Consider the following 18,776-nt stretch of genomic DNA (forward strand, 5'->3'; position numbering starts at 1 on the left):
GGCATAAATGATGCTTAAAACTTGCTAATGTGGCTCAACTTTCAATCTTTTGCTGTTAGAGAAGGGACAAAGTTGTTTGTACCATCACAAGATCAGCTTTTATTTCAACATAAACACTGTCTCAGACTATATGACAGAAAAAAAAAAGACCAACGAGAAAAGATAAAAGAAAACATATTGAGAGCCATATCTTACTTTGATAACTTTAAACATTTGCTTTAAACAATAATTTCTACTAGCTCGGGTCCAAGTAGTCCTATACTGGCTCTTTGTTACAGGAGTAGACTAAAGAATAAAACTAAAATTCAATATTGATTTTTAAAACCTTGTTTACATTATCATTAACTCACTACCACCATTAGCAAATAACCAATGAAGTCAAACAAAATACACTGTAATAGAGTCTCGGCTGTACTCAAACAGTCTGAACAAGAAGTTATGGCTTCAGGTCTTCCCTGGTGGCACCGTGGTTAATAATCCACCTGCCAATGCAGGGGACACGGGTTCGAGCCCTGGTCTGGGAAGATCCCACATGCCGCAGAGCATCTAAGCCCGTGTGCCACAACTACTGAGCCTGGGCTCTAGAGCCCGCGAGCCACAACTATTGAGCCCGCTGTGCCACAACTACTGAAGCCCGCACGCCTAGAGCCTGTGCTCCACAACAAGAGAAGCCACCGCAATCAGAAGCCCGCGCACCACAACGAAGAGTGGCTCTTGCTCGCTGTAACTAGAGAAAGCCCGCGCGCAGCAACGAAGACCCGACGCCAAAACTAACTAAACAAATTAATTAATTTTAAAAAATTAAAATAAAAGAAGTTATGGCTTCATATATCATAAGAGGGTCCCAAAGTATCTGCATTTATTCACTGAATAAATAACGCCAGATCCAAGATAAGGCAATGTCTAGATGCTGTGATCTGCACCTTTTAGGCCCCATTCAAAATGCTATGTTGTAGAAATCAAAAAACTATAAAAGTGGTCATATCGTAACAAACATTTGGCTAGGGGAGTGACCTAGCCAATTAAGTCTTTTTAAAAAGTACGATACTTCAAGTGCAAAGGCAACCCTGCCTGACAATTACAGAAATTAAAATGCTCCAGGAAGTTTGGCAACTTATTCTGAGGGTGAAAAGTCTTTCGAAAACGAAGTTGCAGCATATAATCACCTTCAGATTACATAATATCTCCCAGAGACACAGTAGTCTACTCGTTCCACCCTACAAGTTTTTCTGGTGTCAATAAAAACTATTTAACCACGTTATTATTCCAGGGTCATATTATTTCTTTTCACTATTTAACAGTATTAGTCCTTTTAAAGTTTTTCACTTCTACGTTGGAACATGGATTAATCTAGCCTCCTTATGCTTTTACAAACACTAGCAAACTTGCTCTTCTTTGTGAACAGGTCACATGGACCTCAAGCATTACTATGAAACAGCCTAAGCATAATGCAAAAGTAATAGTTACAGACCCTTTAATTCTTCCATCTAAGGACGAGTCCAACCCAAAGAGTTTGCCTGTGTTGGTGATTTTTTTTTGTTTTTGTTTTGGCTGCGCCCCAGGTCATGTGGGATCTTAGTTCCTGGACCAGGACCAGGGATTGAACCCGTGCCCCCTGCAGTGGAAGCTCGGAGTCTTAACCACTACACCACCAGAGAAGTCCCTGTGTTGGTGATTCGATGTCCTGAAACAGAGTAGGTCTGTAAAAGGCCGGGTTCCATGCCTATCACAGAACTGTGGCAACTGCGAACAACCAGAGCAAGCGGAATGCTCCTGCTGTCCTTAAAATACCCGGTTCTACAGCAAGCTTCCGGCAGACAAAGGCTCACAGGACTTCACTGGGGAGAGAGGCTTATGGGATCCATGGGCGGGACACTCAGAATGTGAAGTGATCTGCAATACTGAAGAACAAACTTTAAGCAGCTAACGCTATTATATCTTTTATACGATGAAACTTAATAGGATTTGCGTTTAGTTCATTTGTCAGTTCCTTACTGACATCTGGAAAATGCACCCTGATTTATAAACAAAGTGAATGATACAGGCCAGGTCTTCAGGATTTCAAGTACCTGCACAAGGACAATGAACTTGCTCTGAAATCCACCCCAAAGTGCATGATGGCACAAATGGTGTTTCTGGGTCTGAAGACTATTCACCAACACTCAAGCCACCGAACCAATAATGAAAACCTACTTCATGGGCAGAGACATTTGAATGAAAACTCTTTGTTAACGTCAAAGGACACGAAGCCATATTTAAAGCGGGAAAGGAGAGACCTCAACACAGTGCTTGTAAAGCTGAAGCGAAGGGCAGTTTGATGTAGGCCACTAGGCAAGACGGGGGGCCATGGGTTCCCGAGGACGGCCTCGGTTTGCAAAGTTCTATCCAAATGAACCACTTATTGTACCCAAAGGCCAAACAGCACCGTGAGGTTTCCAGAAAGCCCCGATATTTTACAACTGTGTCTTCGGCAAGCAAGTCTGATCTGCCTTTCTAAAAAAGGCACCTGAAAGAAACCCGGCAAGGTAAGTGTATCACCTGCCCCAAAGCAGGTAACCAGGGTCCAGAGGGCCCTCTGAGCCCCGGAAGGCCGGCTTAGGAGGGGCTGCCGGCGTCGGGAGGCCGAGCCCCGCCTCCTTCCCCCGAGCACCTGGCCACGCGGAGCCCGCCCAGCGCCCGCACCGAGGTGGGCTGCGCTGGGCGCGGTTGCGTCCTCCGCTCCCCCTCCACTCCCCCCACCCCACCCGCCCTTACTTACTGTTGCTGGACTTGAGGTCCCGGTGCAGGATGGGCACGACGGCCTCCTCGTGCAGGTAGAGCATGCCCCGCGCGATCTGCACCGCCCAGTTGACCAGCACGTGCGGGGGGATGCGGCGCGCGCGGCGCGGCCCGGGCGCGCGGGGGTCCGGGGCGGCGTTGGCGGCGGCCAGCGCGCGGTTGAGCGCTCCGCCGCGGGCGAACTCGAGCACCAGGCAGAGGTGCGGCTGCCGCAGGCACACGCCGCGCAGCTCGATGATATTGGGGTGCCGCAGCATGGCGAAGAGCCGGGCCTCGCGCCGCACGCTCTCGGCCGCCGCCGCCGCGTCCTGGTCCGGGTCCCGGCGCGCCGCCTTCACCGCCACCTCCTGACCCTGCCAGGTGGCGCGGTACACCTGCCCAAAGCCCCCAGCGCCGATGAGCTCCTGGAGCTCCAGCCTCTCGAAGTCGACGTGCACAGGCGAGCCGGGCCGCGGCGGCGGCGGCCGGGCGGGCGGCGGCGCGGGGCGGGTGGCCGGGCGGCACGGCGCCACGTAGTTGGCGGGGAAGATGCCGAGGCGCCGCTGCACCTGGCCGGCCCACCAGCCCTCGTCGCCCGACACGGCGGCGTCCTGGGACAGCACCTCCACCAGCTGGCCGCGTCGCAGGCTCAGCTCGTCCTCGCCGCGCGCCTCGTAGTCGTACAGCGCGGCCCACAGCCCTGCTCCCGCCGAGGCCGAGGCCGAGCCCGAGCCGCCGGAGGAGGCGGACGACGACGACGCGGAGCCGGCGGGGGCGCCCGGCGCCGGCGACCCCGGCCTGTCAGCCGCGACCTCGGCACCCGGCAAGGCCATGGAGGGCGACGGCGAGGGCGAGGGCCGAGCGCGGGGCGGCGGGCTCAGCCCCGGGGGCGGCCGGGGACGCGCATCGTCCGGCAGGGTCACCGCCTGCGCCCGGGAAGGCAGGGAGGAGGAGTCGGGGCTCGGGGACGGCGGGTGTTCACCGGCCCACTACCCGGAGGCCACGGCTTCAGCCCCCGTTCCTCCTCGGATGCCTCTGCTGCTGCAGCGGTCCCAGCGACCGCCGGGGCTGTCGCTCCATGGTGGCGCGCTGGGCCTACGGACGGCCTGCAGTACGCTCGGCCTAGCCGCCGCCTGAGCCCGCCCCCAGGGTCCGCCCCGGCCCCGCCCCCTGGGCCAGACACAGTCTGCGCCCGTCCCCTCCGGGTCCGCTCCGCCTCGCCCCTCCCCCTGGGCCCGCCCCGCCCCCTGGGCCAGACACCGCCTGCGCTCGCCCCCTCTGGGCCCGCCCCGCATCGCCCCTCCCCCAGGGGCCGCCCCGCCTCCAGGGACAGCCCACCTCACCTGCGCCCACTCCGCCCCCAGGGCCCGCCCACCGCACCCGGCCCGCCCCGCCCCCAGGGCCTCAGGCAGCCCTCGAGGCTCGCGCTATGCGGCTTTGGGTGTGCCGCGCCCTTGTGTCCCGGGAGGCGGAGTCAGCCCAGGGCTGCGAGAGGTTCCGGGGAAATTGAAATTAAGCCCAAGGTCAGGCTCGGAGACTACTATTCTCCACTCTTCTCTGGAAGCCGGTGGCAGCGGGTGAAGAGGATCTGGTGTCTTAGGCGGGACGGAGAGTGGGCTGAGCGTCGCGGTGCGCCCCGGGACAGGTCCAGAACAGATGGAGAGCGGCTGCGGACCGCTCACTGGGCGGCGTGCAGCCCAGGACTGAGGGGTGACGGAGCACCGGCCAGTGAGCCGCGGGTCGGCGGGGAGCTCATCCTTGGTGACAGATAATCCCGCGTTTGTCTTTACTGTCTGCTCAAAAGGGAAAGGACCTGTGAACCCATAGGTTCGGGTGTAGAAGGCACTGGCAACCACTGAGTGCTCGAGCCCCTGGCCTTACATATTCCCTAGGGAAGGCGAATAAAGCAAGAGAATCTGTTCACAGAAAGTTAAGTCCTCGCCGATGTGCTGACTCTTCGTTTACCGGGTGTACGTCAACATCCTGGGAAGCAGGGCCTCCACCCTCCTCCATTTGCTCTGGGTAGCGATCGATCGCCTTCTGACAATGTCAGAAAGTGAAGCTTTTATGCTTGGAGGCTAGGACAGTTTCAGGTCTAGGGATAGGAAGGAACTTTGGGATTTTCTTGTATGAACATGTTTTCTTCTCTGTAATTTTTGCATTCATTAATTTAGAAAAACCTTCATCTTTGAGGGTTTACTGGTGATGAGGTCAGTGGAAGGGAGTACCATAATTAGTTCTGAAACAGACTGCACTGTGAGATGTAGCCAGCCTCTCTTCCTCTGCGGCCGAAAGCAGCAGTGCACAGCCCAGTGTCACAGGGCCTTTCCCTCTCCACCCTGTTATCCCTCCATGCTACCCCTATTTACAGTTCCTGCTACAATCACGACAGGCCACGATATCCACACACCCGTGGATCTCTTCTCTATATTGATGGAGATGTTGGACAAAACCTTCCAGGTGTGAATACATCTAATTTAATTGATATTTATTTAGCACTTACTCTAGCCTAGTCTCTAGGTGTAAGAGACTAGGCTAAGGATTGGAGGTTACAAAGCCCCAGATCTAGAGAGTAAGAGAGAATAAGTAAGTGCCAGGACAAAAGAATAAGCCAAGTGTCCTGGGCTCAAGGCAAAGGAACGATCCATTATGCCTGGGTTCTCTGGGGGATGCTTTGCTGAGTGTCATTTGAGCTGCGTATGACTAGGATTAATAGAAAAAAAGAAGAAGGGAATTCCAGGCAGTGTGAGCAAAGGCATGTGAGTACAAATAAACAGTGGGCTCAGTGAACTGCTAGAGGTCGAGAGTTTCCTGTGGCAGGAGGTGAGGCTACAAAGGTAGAAGAGAGTGCAACTGTAAAAATCCTAAAGAAATGAGAGTGTCCTGTAGGAGGCCAGCGTTTCCTGAAGTGTGGGTCCTTTACTACCAGAGAACAGAGACACTATTTCACTTTTATAAAGATAGGACATATAATAACATTGAATTGCATGATAAGAAAGTCATTGCCTTTGCAGTTTTCTTTCAGTCTTTCAAATTGTACCATTTATTGGCTGTGTGACCTTGAACAAGTTACTTCTCTGTGGCTCAGTTTTCTCATCTGTAAAATGGGAATTATATGAAATAGTACCTACCTCATAGGCTGGCTGGGAAGACTAAATAAATTAATAGATGGAAAGGCTTGCGAAGGTGCTTAGCACGTAGTAAGTTCTCAATAAATATTAGCTCTTATTGTGGTATATATATACAATGGGATATTAGCCACAAAAAAGAATGCGATAATACCATATGCAGCAACATGGATGGACCTAGGAAACATCATATTACGTGAAGCAAGCCAGAGAGAGAAAGACAAATACCACATGATATCACTTGTAAGTGGAATCTTAAAAAAAAAAAGAGATACAAATGAATTAATATATAAAACAGAAATAGACACATAGACATAGAAGACAAACTTGTGGTTGCCTGGGGTGGTGGTAGGGAGGAGGGATAGACTGGGAGCTTGGGATTGGTATATACACATTGCTATATGTGAAGTAGATAACCAGCAGGGACCTACTGTGTAGCACAGAGAACTGTACTCAGTATTTTGTGATTGCCTGTAAGAGAGTCTGAAAGGGAATGTATACATATATATATATATGAAAACATATATATATATAGCTCACTTGGCTGCACACCTGAAACTAACACATCATTGTAAATCATACTTCAGTTTAAAAAAAAAAGCTGCCAGGATGAGCTGGTCACCCTGTGTGTAATGATCTAACAGTATCACCACATCAGGGTGTCAGTGACAGGCCATTAAGGCAGTAAACTAGGTGTTATTTATCAGGGTATCTTTGGTGCAGATGCTGTGCATTTAACTTTTTAAGCCCCCCTCAAATCATTTGGGGAATGAGGCTGGGAATGGATAATTACACTGAGAAACAAATATTAGCTCTTATTATTAATACCCTTTCCAATGAAGAGAGCAAGCAGTTCCTCGGATCAGCCCCTTTAGCAAACCTAGTTTCTAATTATTTTGTTTTTCTAGTATTTACATGTATGGTTGGCCACAGATGGCCCCAGGTTGCAAGTTTTGTTACCACATGAGTTTTGGGGCCACCTTACGAGATGAGTTTTGGTTTTCAGAGCTTTTTGGGTTCTAGAATTGTGGATAAGGGTTTGTGGGAAATGTTCAAGATAACCCCACCCAGGTTTCTAGCTTAAGCAATTAGGTGGATGGTAATGATGTTAAATGACCCAGGGAATAGTTTAGGGAGAAGGCTTTTTTTTTGGTCATGTTGTATTTGGGATGATTTGGGGACAACTAGTTATAGAGTAGGAATGTCAGAGAATCAGGAGATCAGAAAGGAGAGCATTTATGGTGGGAACGGAGTTTTGGAAGTAATTCTCTAAGCCAATGTCAAACACTTGACATGAACTATTCGGGCCACATAGAGAGCAGGGGGACCCAGTGTGTGCTTCTGTGTTAGAAGCCCTGTCCACACCTGGCAGACATCTACCCTGGCAGACTCTTCCTGCCCTTCACGGACTCTCTGCTGCCTTCCAGGACCTCAAGCCTCTCAAGTTCCAGAGGGATCCGTCCTCAGGGCCTTCTAAATTAGCTAAACTTGATCCCTTGCTTGACTCACACACCTGATACAAAGAGGGGTACCAAGTGGTTATCACTCTCCACACCACGATTCAGAGACTCATCCTGTGGACCCCCCTTGAACCTCCAGCAGTACGATCCCCTGAGACCTTTTCCCCATTTGGGACCTCTGAGCAGGAAACTGTCCTGGCAGGGAGTCTGTCTGTGCTTGATCCTTCCTAAAATTCATCATTTGTTACTTTCACATCTGTTTTTTTTAACCGTCTGAATCTTACAGCTGGGGAAGTAGCATAGGTGTCCTGTGCTACTCAGAGGTGAGCGCTGTAGCCACGCCCACTCTGTCTGGCCCTGCTCATTCCACCAGGAAGATAGTCACAAAAGAAGAACAGAGTGTGAAGACAGAACTGGAGTGACAAATACATTTAAATAGAAGTTGATAAAAATAAGAACCAAGGGGGAAGACTTTGAAGAATCAGACAAAGAGGGTAACAGGTTGGTGTTAGTGAAAACAGAGGGAATGGCCATATGGATTTGCTCTCTTCAAAGAAAAAAGTTGTGGGGACTTCCCTGGTGACGCAGTGGTTAAGAATCCGCCTGCCAATGTAGGGAACACTGGTTCGAGCCCTGGTCTGGGGAGATCCCATACGCCACGGAGCAACTAAGCCCGTGTGCTACAACTACTGAGCCTGCATGCCACAACTAATGAAGCCCAAGCACCTAGAGCCCGTGCTCCCCAACAAGAGAAGCCACTGCAATGAGAAGCCCACGCGCCGCAACGAAGAGTAGCCCCCGCTCCCCGCAACTAGAGAAAGCCCGCGTGCAGCAATGAAGACCCAATGCAGCCAAAAATAAATAAATAAAAATAAAGTTTTTTAAAAAATCAGCTTTAGTTGTGCGCAGGGAGACAATTTATAGTGAAAAAAATAAAGAGTAAGAAAGTGGAGATGGGGAAAATTAATCTAGAGCTGCCCTTGCCATCCAGGATCTTAGAGAGTCAAGATTAACAAATAGGACGAAATAGCAATGTGAGAGGGACATACTGCTTGGACTGTGTGGAACAGTAGAGCAGTTGAAAGGCAGTGGGGACCTGTGAGAAAGAGGGTGACGTACAAAGTGACCAACTGTCCCAGGTTCCCGACACAGGCCACTCAGGGCTAAAATCCCAGGATGGTCACCCTCACGGTGAGATGGTGTAACAGAGGAGAGAGAACTTTCAGGGTTGGTGGGGTAAACAAGTGGATGGTAAAGACAGGATCGTAAGAGGATGAAGAAGAAAGCATAAGGAAGAAAGGACAGGGATCTTGGTGTGCACAGGCTATTGTCATGACTCAACGACAGGAAAGAATATTTTCTGGAGAAAAGCTGAGAAAGGAAGCTGGATTAGAAAGGACTTAAAAAATGAGCGGGGTGTCTGGACATGAGGAGAGATGAGAAACCCTGGAGGGGTGAGAGAGAGGGGTGAGGAAAAATATTCCCTCAAGAGCTATGTGTAAATTCTTTAAGACAGGGAACAATCTTCCGGATAAAAAGATGGTTCTCGAATTTTTAGTTACTTTTATCAGACCTTCATACTTCTAGGTGTAAAACAGTATATTAGGAAGATTAACAGTTCAATGGAATTGCTCAAACTTTTTAAGACAAAAAGCATTTTGATTGTTGCCCTGGAACTTTGGAAATGCCAGCCATCATGAATTATTTACCTTGGATTATATTTGGGAAATCGAGTGTGTGTGTGTGTGTGTGTGTGTGTGTGTGTGTGTGGTGTTTCACCAATGTGGTATAATTTGGTATAACCGCAAGAGTCTGCAGACAGCCCTGGGTTCCAATCTTGACTTTGTCATTACTTGTTACATGACTTTAAATGTTTTTCCACTGTCTCTGCAAAATGGTAGAACAGTATCTGCCCCATGGTATTGTTCTGAAGATTCATTGAGCTAGTATATTAAAGCATAGCACTGAATTAATGCTAATAAATGTTAGCTTGTGTTATTTTAATATTCATTACTATTCATAGAGGAGCCATTCGAATGGAAAATTCAACAGAAAGCATGTTTATCCTTTTTTTTTTTGGCTTCCATTTGGTATATTTTCCCATCCAAGATCAACTTCACCTGCCAGAAAAATTCTAAAATTTTCACAGGGTGTTCAGAATTAAAAGTTGGGATGGTAATTTCCAAGGGTCTTGGGCATATGACATCATAAAACATAATGCTTTTTTTTTTTTTTTGGCGGTACGCGGGCCTCTCACTGTTGTGGCCTCTCCCATTGCGGAGCACAGGCTCCAGAGGCGCGGGCTCAGTGGCCATGGCCCATGGGCCCGGCCGCTCCGCGGCATGTGGGATCCTCCTGGACCAGGGCACAAACCCGCATCCCCTGCATCTGCAGGCGGACTCTCAACCACTGCACCACCAGGGAAGCCCAACTTGATATTCATTCATCATGGACCATGCCACAAGAAAGCCAAGTAATAATAGAGATAGTTTGCAAAGGTAATAGAACAGAATATATACAAAAACTAGGTTCATCTTTTTTTTTGTTTTTTGAGTGTCAGGCAGTAATCTAGGTACTTGGGATATTAAGGTGAACAAAACAAAGAAAGTTCTCTTTTATCATGGAACTTGTATTTTAAAGGCAGTAGGTGGGAAATAGAATAAATATGCAAATTACATTGCATATTAGAATTTGATAAATACTGTGTAAAAATAAAAAGGAAAGCAAGAAAATATGCATCAGGAATGGGGGCGAAGGTGGAGTGAACTGGGGCATTTTGTGGTGGTCAACAGAGTAGACAGGATGGCCTCGTTGAGAAGGAGAGATTTGAGCAAAGACTTGAAGGAGAGAAAGGATTGGACAAGCAATTATCTGGAGAAAGATTAAGTGAGCAAATACCACAAAGGAGGTCACAATGTACTTTGACTTTCCCGTTGTCAGGGTAAGGCCCAGCTCATTACCTCAATGTTGTAGCTGCGGAGTTATAAGTGGGTGCGGTGAGCAAAAGGCAGCATGGAGTACTTTTTGTTGCTGTTGTTTTGTTTTTTACTTAGACTACTTTATTTTTTATTGAAGTACAGTTGATTTACAATGTTGTGTTAATTTCTACTGGACAGCAAAGTGATTCAGTTTTATATATTCTTTTTCGTTATGGTTTATCACAGGATATTGCACATGGTTCCCTGTGCTATAATCCGGTTCTCTGGCTTCCTTTTCATGAGTTTAAAGATGTGGGGTTAAATGAATAATAATAATGATGACAATGACGATGATGATTCATCAATTATAATAAGTTAACACTTATTGGCATGTTCTCTAAGTACTGAAGCTTTGAATTCAGTCTGTGTGTCCGGTTGCTGTTTATTCCCAAAGTTTCAGCTGGCTTTCAGCTTTGGACAGAGTCATCATGATTTTTAGAATTTCTGTAACTTTAATCACTGGACAGGACTGGCCCCTTGCCTGTCCACGCTTAAAGTTACAGATTCCAGTCAGGGCTACTCAGATGCACAATGAACTACTTCACTGAATAATATAACAATGTAAAAACCTGAGTGGTTTCAGAAAGCCAAGGTCTTTTTAAAACTCTTTACGATACCCCTTCTAAAGGAAAGCTACAAAGCTCATGACCTTGGACCTGAGATAGGAAGGTTGCCATTCCGCTCTGAGTTGCCATTTTTGTACATTCTGTCCTATCAGAATTAGCTTTCTTTTATTTGTAATTTACTAGACTCTTCAAATATAATGACTAATTCTTCATAAACTGCTAGAAATGTTAAACAGAGGACAAAGATGATTAAAAAAAAAAGAGCAACTCATCCTCCTAAGATTGTAGTGAATAAACCATAGGCTAATGGGTTTATACTTGCTATGTTTCATTTTTATTTAGTGCCATCAGCTTGCTAGTTACATTACAAAACATACAGTAAGTTCATGTTCTTGATCAGAATGTCTAATTCTTGGACTCATGGCTCACAGACTCATGGGTCTGTTTTTGTGAGCTGACTTTTCTACTCTGAACAAATTTACTCTGTTGTGCTCTTTTATGGTATTCATTCTATGGAAATGATGGTTTCCTGCACATCAGATCTATCTTGGGGGTCTAACCTTCCTAAAATAGACTGAGACACATAACAAATTTACACCACTGACCTTTTTAGAGACCTTGAGCTTTGGTTTCAACAGCCCAATTTTTTAATCTACATATAAAATTAGAGGAATATTAACATACTCACTTAAGAATACGAGGAGTACCATGAGAATTAATGATAACAAAATTAAACAGCTCTTTTGAAATTCTTAGAAGAAAAACACTAAATAAATCCAAGAATTTTTTTTCTTAACTACTGCTTTCAGCATATGCTAATTCAGCACTGATCTACATGGTTCAAGGTTCTTTGATGAAGTAATCTCTTTCTCTAAGTCTTTTTAAATCTCTGCTGAAATTTCTTCAGAAATCTTAAATCAACCCAGCTGACCTTTTCTTCCTTTAAACATAAAGGTGGAACATACCAGTTATAAGCACCCTGCTTCCATCCATTCCTGCTGCCACGATTTCTCCTGCCTCAGTGTTAGTTTTAATTTCTGCAAGAATTTCCAGGGCCCAAAGCCACAGCATCTGCGTCATCATGTGAACTTCCTGATTTTCTGGGTGTTTTTGTTACCTTTTAGGTTGGTTTTATTAACCTGAAGGAGCTGATGAATGTGAAGTACTTTGAAAACTGAAATGTGTCCTGTAACTGTCAAGTATTGTTTTGTGGTTGCTACGCACAGGATTATTTGAAGTCTTCCTAATCTTTTCTCAAGTCACTTGATAGAGTTGAGGGTTCAGTGAGGGAAATCCTCCAGGGAGTATCTATTTCAGGGAGGATTTTCTTTTCTAATAATGCTCTTGGGCAAACTGGTTTTCTATAATAACAGTAAGAATACCACTAAAAAAACAACAACAACAAATGCAGCCTCTCAAAGATTAGAAATTTAACATCTTAAAAAAATATTAACAATTATGGTATATTCAACAGGTAGAATCTGAGCCCCAGCTTCCACTTATACTGGATGTTGATTTTCCTTAATATTAGGTTTGGTACTGGACACCTTAGTTTTCCTTCTTTGATGGATTCTAAGTCTGCTTTTTCAAGTGAAACTATATTCTTTTAGCAGTTTATTATTCCCTTGACTAGTTGTCGCCATCTTTTAATATTTTCCATGTTTAGAATCCATCTAGAAAGAAGCTAGAAAATCTGCTATGTGTGTGTGTTCTAATTATTTTTGCAGCCATATTTTAAAAAATATTTTCTTACTGTGACTGAGACTGACATCTTTTCAGACATTTGAGTCATTTGAATTAACTTTTCTGTGAACTGTCTGTTCTTTCCCTTTGTCCATTTTTGGTTGGTCTTGTCTTATTTCTTGTTGATTTTCAGGAGGTCTGTGTGTATTAAATGACTTGTCTATATGACTTAAATATGAGGTGCACATATTTTTACTGGTGTGTCTAGATTTTTTCTCTTTGTGTGATTTTTTTTTTTTTTTGCTGTTGTTGAACACTTTATTTTTATTTATTTATTTAACTGAAGTATAGTTGATTTACAATGTTGTGTTCATTTCTGTTGTACAGAAAAGTGATTCAGTTATACATATACATGCAATTTTTTAATATTCTTTTCCATTATGGTTTATCTGTGATTTTTTTTTTTAATGAAGATGTTTCCTTTTCTTTTTCTTTTCACTTCTATGTAGTTGAATCTTTTCCTTTATGGATTCCAGGTCATAGTAGAAAAGATTCCCTTAATTCTTAAAAATGATTTTCCATAAGTTTTTGTTTAGGGTTCCCCCCCAACCCCCCTCCATCCTTCTAGCTCACTGACATTTCTGTCTACTTGTGCCCTAGGAACACAATATTATAGTATTGGTTAGGGCTAATCTTCCTCACTAATATTCGTTTCCAGAATTTTCCTGGCAATTCTTCTTATTTATCTCTACGGGACACAAACTAACATCATATGTGTAAGCAGCTCCCAGATCCAGAAACAGAGCACCAGTAGAAACCTGGGAACTCCTTGCTCTTCCTTCCAGGACTGTCCTGACATCATAAATTAGGTTTCCCTCTCTTCAAATTTTATAGAAATGGAATCATATTGTATGCACTCTTCTGAGTTTATGGTGCTCAATAAGCTTGTATTCGTTAAGATTCATCCCTGTTGTGGCGTGTATTTTTAGTTTGTTCTTTTGGGTTTCCTAAATTGGGATTATGTTAGGTGTTGCAAACTAATTCACCAAGGCTTTGTAACATTGACTCTTCCAGGCACACAACTTTCTGTGCCCTTCCATTTGTTTAGTATTTTCGTTTGCTTGTGTCCTTTGATAGCTCTTTAAGGTTTTCGTCATGTGGATATCTTCTCTAATACTTTGACCAGTGTTCCCAGACCACATGAAATAAGGATTTTGATAATGGACATCCTAAATTTACCTCCTTTAATGGGTACCCTTTCGGTGATGAATCATCTTTGTATTCCTGGAAGGAATCTCCCTTTGGTTTTTATGTGTTGCTGCATTCACTTTGCTAATACTTAATTTGGATTTTTGCATGAATATTCATACTCATGATTGGGTATAGTTATGACGTTTTATTTGATTTTTGGAATGTACGTTATGTTATCTTCATGTAAAGGATTTGGAAATGCCTTTCTTCTTTTTCAGTGTTCTGAAACAGTTTAAATTACACTGGAATTATAAAAGTTTATGTACAAATCTGCTTTGCAAGAGTTTGGCTCTAGTGCTTCTTGAGTGTGTACCATTTTTATAATATTCTCTATTTCTTCCATAAGGTCATTGTTTGCTTTAGATTTTCTCTCTTCTGGGGTGAGATTTGGTAATTTAACTTTTCTAGATAATTACCCATTTCACCTAGGTTCCCACATTTATTTACCTACTCTGTAGCAAAGTATTCCCTTAGGATTATTTAAATTTCTTTCTTTTCTATTGTTTTCTCCTTTTTATCTCTTTTTGCCTATGTATGCTTTCTACCTTTGCTTCTGTTCAGATGAGCTACTGATTTATCTATTTTATTGCCCTTCCCCTAACAAAACTTTTGTGGTTTTGTATTTATTTATTAGTTCTATTGTTTTTCTTTTTCCTAATGATTCATCTCTGCATTTATACTCATTACTATTTTCCATCTGCTTTCCTTGGGTTTGTAGTTGTTATTCTTTTCCTTGAGCTCAATGCTTAATTTATTTTCATTGTTTCTTGTGTTAACTAGGGTAGGCTAAGCCGCAGTAGCAAATGGATCCCCCATTTTAGTAACAACGCAATAGAAATTAATTTATTTCTATTGCAATTTATTTCCAAGTAAGAAGCAGGCATTTAGGCTGGTGAATCAGCTACGCCATGCTGAGGCCATTCAGGGCCCTGGTGTTCTGCTTTGAAATCATTCAATTATTTTTTGCTAAATGCAACCGGGAACAGTCAATGTGCACACACATTCTTTCTTTTTTTCTTTCCCGAGTTTTTTCTCCAGAGTCATAGGCTCAGTAGCTGTCGGTAGGTCATCTGAGTCCCTGAAGAGGACACTTTTACCAGATAATTTAATGCTGCATAACTTGGGTCTCCATCTTTCCAGCCTGCAAGATGTTCCCTTGCTCCTCACTTGCTCCACAGCCACTAAGCCAATGACAACTATTTTAGGTTTTATTACATTTGTACACTATTTCAAGGTAATAATTTCTGTATTAGGGTAGGTTGTGCTGCAGTAACAAGTAAACTCCCAAAATTTAGTCCCTTCACAGAATAAAAATGTATATCTTGCTTATTAAAAGAATAACTGGACAGGAATTCTTGCTTTATGCAGTTGTGTTTACAAGCAGATATAAGAATAGAGGGGTTATAAACAAAAATATATTTGTACTTTTTTTATATGTACTTGCGTAGTTACCTTTACGGGTGCTTGTTATTGCTCTGTGTGGATTGGAGTTATGTCTAGTATCGTTTAAGTTCAGCCTAAAGACGCCCTTTTATCTTTTCATAGGATTCTGTAGGGTGAGTCACTGAGCTTGGGATGGAGGAGGGGTGAGAATAGCCCCTGTTAAAATGTCACAGACCCTACTGTCTTACCTAAGTTCAATAGTTCCTCTTGGATGGATGATTTGCAGTTCAATCTATGGCTTTGGTTAATTTTTAGGGTTCTGAAATGATTGTTCTTAGTTGCTCTGCCTGTATTTTCATTGCTTTTGTGGGAGAGTGAGTTCACCAAGGTCCTGCTCTGATTGGAGATGTCAGTTGCCCTAGGATCTATCTTAATGTTCATTTTTTTTTGTCATTTTGGGGGTAGGGGCATGATGCACCCTTTTAATGTTTAGGTAAAGTCCTCTTTTATTTCTGAAAAGTTTTAAAATTAGATTTTAGAATATACTTTGGGTCCTATTTCTATTCTGTTCTTCAGGGACACTCATTTGTATATAAGGTAAAAAAATTGTTTTAGATAAATAAAGGCCACAGTGGCCTTCAGAAGACATGCATAAACTAATCAGGTGAAAGAAGAAGTGTCCTTTCGGAGGCAAGCTTTCCAGAGTATTGAATTCCCCCTCGTTTAAAGTCTTTTCTTGCTTTGCTGTGTCAGCCACGGGCTCTATTTTACTGCTTCGGATGCAGCGCTCTGGTGCCACCTAGTGCTACAAATGAGTAAAGGCCACTCTGCTTTTTTTCTTCACTTTTTTCAACAATAACAACAATAATAATAACTGGTGTTTTCTACTTCAAACTTGACTGTTTGAGTTATAATATGCAGTTAAAAGAACCAAAAATGTGTTTTACATTATATGCTTACTCTTAGGCAGAATGAGGCATATTTGGGAAAATCTCAAATGATCTTGGAGTGAAGGGTTAGCATTCTATTCATTAGGAATTTTTCCTAAATGCAGTCTTCTTGTCCTTATTTCCATCTTCTTCATGCCTACTGAGTGAGGATGAGCCTATCTTTCCTCTGCTCTCTCCAAATTCTTTATGGATGCTCCATGAAAGCCCTGCATCATTATAAATAATCTCTGCTTCACCTCCGACTCCTACACGAAGGACCTACCCTACGCCTGCACTCCTCTGTACTCCTTCTCCACGTGTGTCCTCCACGTCCTGACGTTATCCTCTCTACTGTATAATTCTACCTCCATTAGAAATACCTTACTTTAGGACTTCCCTGGTGGCGCAGTGGTTAAGAATCCACCTGCCAATGCAGGAGACACAGGTTCGAGCCCTGGTCCAGGAAGATCCCACATGCCGTAGAGCAACTAAGCCCATTCGCCACAACTACTGAGCCTGCACTCTAGAGCCTGTGAGCCACAACTACTGAGCCCACACACCACAACTACTGAAGCCCATGTGCCTGGAGCCTGTGCTCCACAGCAAGAGAAGCCACCGCATATGAGAAGCCCGCGCACTGCAACGAAGAGAAGCCCCCGCTCATCGCAACTAGAGAGAGCCCACACGCAGCAACAAAGACCCAACGCAGCCAAAAATAAATAAATTAATTAAAAAAAAGAAATACCTTACTTTATATTTCTGACCTCTTTAAAAAAAAGCTTTACAGGTTTATGACTTTCAAGGTAATATAAAAAGTTTCAATAATAAAACATAATCCATCCAAAAGAAGCCAAGAAAGAGATGAAGAAAGAGGCAGCCCCTCCTGATTGGTAGGTGGCAGGTTTAAGAAGCAAGAGAACTTACATACGAGGCTTGTCTTGGGTGGCCGCAAGACAGGTAGATCTCCACGCCTGCCCGCCAGAAACTTAAAGAGTTTATATAGAGGCCTTAATGGGGTTCAGTCAGGTATACAGTCCGTATGGTCTCAACCACACATTACTCTCTCAAGGCTGCATCCTTGAAGTGGCTCCTAGCATAGGGATGGTGGGCAGGACGTACCTTCCAGCAGTATGCCTTCCATATGGGCATCTCCAGGAGGAGACATATATTCAATTCCATTGTAGCATACAGCACATTTAATTGCAAGTCTTTGTTGATTTGCCTGTGTCCCCTAGTAGTCTGTGAACTCCTTCATGGTAGGGACTATATATTTTTTATATTCGCTTTCTCTCCTTCAACAAAATGCCCGGCACACAGAAGGTGCTCAATAAATATTCCGATGAATCAGGCATGAATAAAGGATGAATAATCAGAATGAATAAAGGCACTCCTTCAGTGCAAGAATGGACCTATTTCTTCTGGACCCAAGCACATGAGAGTAATCCTTTAATGTGGGTCTTTTCTGTGGAGTTGATCGATCGATTGATTGATTCATTAAACATGTATAGAGTGCCTGGTAGGTTTCAAGCGATGAGTCCATATAAAACAAGCATCCTCTGTACCTTTGAGAAAATGATTCTTTCAGTACAGAAAGCAGTGTTATTATATTTTGGTTAGTCATTCCTACAGATGAATGCTGAGTGATTAAAGAGCGGTTAAAGCTGAAGGCTTACACACCAGTGTGACATTGGACTTCCACGTCCCAGACCTGCTCCTCAGGATGGCCCTCCCCTCGTTTCATTTCCGCATAAGGAGGCGTATGCCTTTACTGGGCCTGCCTAAGGTGGCCAAGAGCAAAAGCTGCTGCAGACCAGAGCGTGGCCGGGGCATATACAGGTGCACATATCAGGTGAGGTAAGCATGATGCAGAAAAGACATGTTTGGGGATCAGAGCGTCTTTCTCATCCTCCTTCTTCCCCAAAGGCCCTAACTCACACAAGCCTAATGCTGCTCACACGTAAGGAAGTCGTGTTCCCTTTTATCTCCACGCGTCCCAAAGCCTGCTCGCTGCAACGTGAAGCTCATTTACTTTAGGTTATCAGTGACTAATAATGAGAGCTTCCTCTCCTCATTCTAAGAAAGCAAGTTCCTCTTTATTTCTTCCCTGTCGAAAACCTGCTTTCAGAAGAGAATCTGAAATTTCTCTACTATAAAAGCTTAAACATTATTAGTTCAGTGATACCTTCTAGTGGGTCTTCCTATCTAAACAGTATACCCGATTGATGCCTGGGATTATGTTCTCGGAAATATATAAAAAGGCAGGTAGCCTAACTGAAGCTCCTGAAATTATTCCCCAAAGGTGGTTATTTTCGTTATCTGCCAGGGTGGACAACAGCAAGGGAGGAGGAGAAAAGGTCAGGGAGGAAAAGAGATCAGGGTCAAGGGTGCAGGTAGAGCTTAGCTAGTAGAACGTCTGGGGTGAGTGGTCAGTTAAGGAGAATGAAGCTGGGCAGGCAGTGCTCAGGGCAAGAAATTACATTGAGGAATGTGTGACAGGAGCTGGAGTTACATAACTATTTTGGTGCAGGCTGCAAAAAAAGGAAAAGGCAAAGGACCATGTCCTGGTTTGTCTCTTCTGCACGAGAACATCTTTGATTTTTAAGCTTTCCACGCTCCCTTATAGGAAGATGAGGTGAAGAGG

The 18,776-nt window shown here is 44.3% G+C and overlaps 1 protein-coding gene across 7 annotated transcripts in view; it reads right to left on the reverse strand.

The window, feature by feature from the left end:
• The window catches only part of MAP3K21 (mitogen-activated protein kinase kinase kinase 21), a 71,247-nt gene extending 67,358 nt beyond the window's left edge, over window positions 1-3,889 (reverse strand). For all 7 annotated transcript variants that reach the window (XR_004035803.2, XM_060286231.2, XM_060286233.2 and 4 more), the window contains exon 1: window positions 2,759-3,889. Coding sequence is in view for 6 of the 7 variants with exons in the window: in XM_060286231.2 (XP_060142214.1) it covers window positions 2,759-3,590 (832 nt within the window). In the remaining variant the exon portion in view is untranslated. The remainder of the gene's footprint in view (window positions 1-2,758) is intronic.
• Window positions 3,890-18,776: the final 14,887 nt, after the last annotated feature.

Source organism: Globicephala melas, chromosome 16 (assembly GCF_963455315.2).
Source record: "Globicephala melas chromosome 16, mGloMel1.2, whole genome shotgun sequence".
Classification (NCBI taxonomy): Eukaryota; Metazoa; Chordata; class Mammalia; order Artiodactyla; family Delphinidae; genus Globicephala; species Globicephala melas.